The following is a 5,378-nucleotide window of genomic DNA, read 5'->3' on the forward strand; positions in this document are numbered from 1 at the left end:
GAGCTTCAATCAAAAGGTAGGGCCCAGTCCCCCTCCTTTTGTCTTTTCTTTTGTTATTTGAATGTAAACCTCTGTTACATGTAAAGAATGATTGTATGACTCTAGTAACAGCTTTTTGGTATTTGTAACAAGCAGGACTTCTAAGAACATGATCTCAGTGCTTTGACTTAGACCACTAATATATCTCCTAGCAACACCAACATCAAGAACAAAAACATATGGAGATAGAGCATTCTCAGTCTGTGCACCAAAATTATGGAATTGTCTGCCTACCCACATCAGAAATGTTGGAACGCTGCCTTTACTTAAAAAGAATCTGAAAACATATTTATTTTCTATATTTATCGACAGTTATTGTGTTCATTTTTAAATTAATTTTAATCAATTTCTTACACTTATTGTAAAGCACCAAGAGAGTTTTTTTGATATGTGCACTATATAAATACTTATTATTATTATTATTATTATTATTATTACTACTACTATTATTATTATTATTATTATTATTTTACCATCCGCTACATCAACAACTCTCTTCCTACACGTAAGAATTTGGTAAGATGGGGATTATCACAAAGTCCTGATTGTTCCTTTTGCCTTAATCCTGAGTCACTCCTTCATGTTGTCGCTGGTTGTCAACAATGCCTTGATCGCTTTACCTGGAGACACGACTCAATCCTTACCTTCATTGCCAAGTCCCTTCAACCTGTAATTAATGTTAGCTCCTCAATCTATGCAGATGTTACTGGTTTTCTAAATCCCTCAATAATAACTGGTGAAAATTATCACCCAGATCTTCTTTTCCTAACCCAGTCCAAGTGCCTATATGTTCTAGAATTAACAGTTGGTTTTGAATCTAACTTGTACGACAATGCAGTGCGTAAAAAAGAAAAATATCGGAACTTGATCAACGAAATGAGTAGAACTTTCAGATGTGTGAAATTCGTAAATCTCTCCATGAGCTCCCTTGGCGTTTTCTCAGATGAATGCTCTACGTTCTTAGGCATGATGAATGACATAAACATTTCCGAAAAGCAGCAACTTTACATAATCAAGAAAATGATAAATATATCTATTAGAGCAACATATTATGTCTTTTGTTGTAGAAATTGGAATTGGTACAACCCAGATTTGATGCCATTTTGATTTTTGTGTGTGTGCTGACTAAGCAGCATTTGTAAATTGCCTACAGGTAGTGAGGTTTACAATTGTACATTTAAAAACACAAATAAAGTTTACATTACTATTATTATTATTATTACTATTATTATTATTATTGTTATTATTGTTATTATTATTATTACTATTATTATTATTGTTACTATTATTATTATTACTATTATTATTATTATTGTTATTATTATTATTATTATTATTATTACTATTATTATTATTATAATTACTATTATTATTAGTATTGTTATTATTGTTATTAATATTATTACTATTATTATTATTATTATTAATACTATCATTATTATTATTATTGTTATCATCCTAGGGTGTCAACCCTCTCTAGCAGCAGCACCTCTTACTCTGGAAAATACACTGACATTAGTTTTCCTTTTGAGTCAGGTAATATAGAATGGGAAGACAAGAAAAAACAAAGATGCTTTGTCATGTGGCGCACTCCAGATGAATGGGCTGCGCTGATCTTCAAATGGGTAACAAATGAGACCTTCAGACCTTCTGTTTTCATAGAATTTAAAAATTCTCCAATATGTTTCATCCATTTTCCAGAAGTCCATAAAAAAACCTGTAAATAACAATATTATATGTTGTCTAGGTGCAAGAAAATGGAATGACAGACACTGTATGTACATTGTTTGAGTTGAGGGCTGGAGATGACACTGCAAATGAAGGTGTAGTGACCTTTCATCTATTTAACCCTTGATACTACTGGTAGCCCACTAGCCACAGACTAGTAGAAATTCAGTTTTGGCCAGTAGTTTTTTATTTCCATTAGCCAGTCTGGCTAGTAAACAATCTGAAATTGTTGTGACATCTAAGATGTTACTAGCCACTTGGCTAGTAAGTTGAAAAGTTAGTGCCCAGCCATGACACTGTAACATCAGTATGCATATTCTCCATACTTTTCTCTATACCTTTCCAATTGTACTGACAAGGAGAATTCATTTACCAATCAAGAGCTTCTTGATTGGTTGATCATTTCCTTTATTCTCCAACCTTACTGTTTGACTCAGCAGTGTCACTGTTAGGAGAAATTAGAAGTCAGTCACTCCTCAGGGTTAAGGATTATGGCTGGGTTTAACCTTTTCACTCTCGATATCTCATTAGTAAATAATATATCTTATTTGATGTTTTTGTTGTGTAGTATTGCTGAGTATTTTTAACAAGTTGTGCCGTATTTTGACGAGCCCGTAGGGTGAGTCAAAATACAAACAACGAGTAAAAATACTCAACGATGCTACACAACAAAACATCTAATGAGTTATTTATTATCTAACACGCCAAACTGTTATTTCAGTGCAAGCGAATTTCGTGGATATTTATTTACGGGGAGTGCGTGACAGGATTATGCAAAGCGGAACGGAAGTAGCGCATTGTCGTGGTGCTGTTTATATTTTCTTCAATAAATGAAGAAATTTCCTGGTCGTTTAGCTTTTTTTCTTCGTTTGACTCGTCTAATAAACTTAGATCTATATTTGCCAGCCATTCTGACTCTTCGTTGTCAGAAATATGATTCAAATTGTCCGCCATTTTTTTTTCTGTAACAACAATCCAATTCTTTGCTTGCTCGATGCAAGAAAACCTGTTTAACCAGTGTTCTAGAGTACAAATACCGTGTGATATTTCTACTCATCTATGGCATTATTTGTACTCTACAGAGTGTAGTTGGATAATAATTCTCCTTATTGTCTGCCATACAATTCTTATAATGTTAGTTTGGAGAATTAAATAATAATTAGTAATCAAATAATAATCCAACAGTTGATAATTTTTAATTTTCATCACTTGTCCGCTTGATATTGTATTGATATTGTAAGTAGAAATTCTGTCTTGATCACTCGTGGTAGTGGAAGGTCTACAGGTAAGTAAATTAACTGTTGTTCTACAACTAAGCTCTGCTACATGAAAAACTTCTCTTCTCACTAGTCACTCTTAGGTGATAAAGAGTTAAGTCCGGGAAAGTAATTTGTTAAGGTTTGTAATGAATAAGAAAGATGGTAAGGTTTGAGCTCGGTAGAGAAATAGATGTGTTTTCGTCTTGTCACAAGCATGGGACAGAGTAAATTCTGAGTCTCCATGAGGAATTTTTCTTTGTCCTGTGCTCGTGACTAGATGAAAAGCATCTTTCTATTTCTTTACAGAATTCAAAACTTACCACGTTTCTTATTCTTTACAAACCATGCTGCCTCAACATTGCCGATCTTAACAGTATGCAAGACGCGTGTCATAAATGTAATTTGTAATGGGCCTTGCTCACCACAGAGTCTCTGTGGCTTAGTGGTAGAGCATCAGAGCGTGGAACCTGTAGATCTGAGGTTCAATTCCTCCTAGGGACTCAGAATTTTTTCTTTGTACCACACTTGTGACCAGACCATCTTTCTAAGTTTGTAAGCCTCCCAGTTAGCTCAATTAGTTAGAGCGCTGGATTGTGTTGTGCAGGAGGTTGAGGGTTCGAGCCCTGGCCGGACCAATACTCATGGTCTTAAAATAACTGAGCAGAATTTACTACCTTTCTATAATATCAAGAAATGGATAGATATTCTAGTCTTCTCGGATAAGGACTAATAAACCATAGGCCCTGTCTCCTGCAGGGTTACGGGTAGATGTTAATTTCCCACGCATGAGATTACTGTGTGGTGGATGTCCTCCCCTGGGGTGGGGAGGTGAGATTGTTACATGGACTGGAGCGGCTGCCAGAGGCACCTGATAATGCTGACATCCAATCACAACCTTATCATTGTAACTAAACACGTTTGTTGTTTAGAGTGCTAAGACTTTACTTTACTTATACTAGAATATAATTACATACATACATTTTATTGTTTTGAGATAAAAGTACAGTAACATATCCGCAGGTAGCTAAGCTAATCTAGGCGGGTCAATGTTTACAGGAAATAAATACAACTAAATACAGCTAAAAGTAACAAGAGAACTAAAAAATGCTAGAATTGACAGCAATGACTGGAGACTACTGATAAACTAAATGTCATTACTAATATTAAATGGCAACAGTCTTGGCGGGAAATTACTGATACATTAAACGATATAATGGAATACATACCAACTGATCAATAAGAGGAAGATATAACTAACCTAATTCTGATAGTGGTCTCTCAGCAACCTTGACACTTACCAACATAACAACTCAATTGCTGTTTGATTCATTGGTCTAAAGGATCTAATGCCGACTAAATTTTGATTTGTTTCCTTTTGTTTCCACAAGAATTCTATGGCATTGACATGTGGATGCTGAAAAAAGCCTTAGGTCAACTGGAACTCAAAGGAAAAGCTCAAATGTTCGAAGCTCCTGATGCTACAGATGATAGTGGACAAGGAGTAAAATTTTTTTCATAGCAAAAGAGGCACCAAAAAAAATTATCACTGCCAGTGCTGATTTCACAGTCATAAATCTCAATTTTGACATCAGATGGTAAAGGCAAAAGAAGAAGGAAAATTAACTTTAGTTTCTAAAGAAACCGGTACTTGTTGATAAAATGTTATGAAAATGATTTATGCTATTCTGCATTGACAAGAAATAGAAATCCTTTGTTGATAGGAAAGTGCAAGTTGCCTTGGGTAGGTAAACCGATGGGTAGGAGCAAGTGTAAGAAAATCTGATGTTTCAACTGCCGACCTTTCTGCACTATCATAGATAGATGCATAATTCTTCTGCTTGTTCCAATGAAAGACATTCTGTCTGGCATCATTGGTTTTAAAGATTTCCTTGTGGGACATGACAGAAGGATCGAATTTATGAAAGCGAAACCTTACACTTTGTTTTAATGATCACAGAGGTTAAATGATGTTATATACTGATCATAACATCTGGCAGATTACATGGCTATACTACCAGCTGAGGAAGGCAATGCAGATTGTCAAAGTTGTAAATAATATTTGCAGTAATCTCAATGTCAAGACTGATTTGCTGAGTGTTGTTCCAAAGTGTATTGACTTTTTATTTTTGATCAGTCATTAAAATGTACAAGAATCTTAATAAAGTGTTCAAGGAATTGTACTTACAGCAAAGTGTCATTTAATGCATTCCCAATTAAGTGTATTCTTAGGTTTGCAAAAAATTCCCAATACTCCTTTTGTTGGCCACTAAGGCAAACTCACTTCCAGCACACAGACCTCTAATAATTTCAATCGTTTATCAAAGTTTTACTCTTGCTGTTCCTGATATGTTG

At 34.7% G+C, this 5,378-nt stretch overlaps 1 protein-coding gene across 1 annotated transcript in view; it reads left to right on the forward strand.

Annotated features, from left to right (window-relative positions):
• LOC111336532 (vacuolar protein-sorting-associated protein 25) overlaps window positions 1-4,751 on the forward strand; it is a 5,825-nt gene extending 1,074 nt beyond the window's left edge. Inside the window, exons 3-6 of the mRNA XM_088744436.1 lie at window positions 1-16; window positions 1,576-1,664; window positions 1,787-1,862; window positions 4,415-4,751. The exon at window positions 1-16 is cut by the window's left edge and continues 38 nt beyond it. Coding sequence (XP_088600562.1) covers window positions 1-16; window positions 1,576-1,664; window positions 1,787-1,862; window positions 4,415-4,545 — 312 coding nt within the window. The 3' untranslated portion in view covers window positions 4,546-4,751. The remainder of the gene's footprint in view (window positions 17-1,575; window positions 1,665-1,786; window positions 1,863-4,414) is intronic.
• Window positions 4,752-5,378: the final 627 nt, after the last annotated feature.

The sequence above is a fragment of the Stylophora pistillata genome, chromosome 14 (assembly GCF_964205215.1).
Source record: "Stylophora pistillata chromosome 14, jaStyPist1.2, whole genome shotgun sequence".
Classification (NCBI taxonomy): domain Eukaryota; kingdom Metazoa; phylum Cnidaria; class Anthozoa; order Scleractinia; family Pocilloporidae; genus Stylophora; species Stylophora pistillata.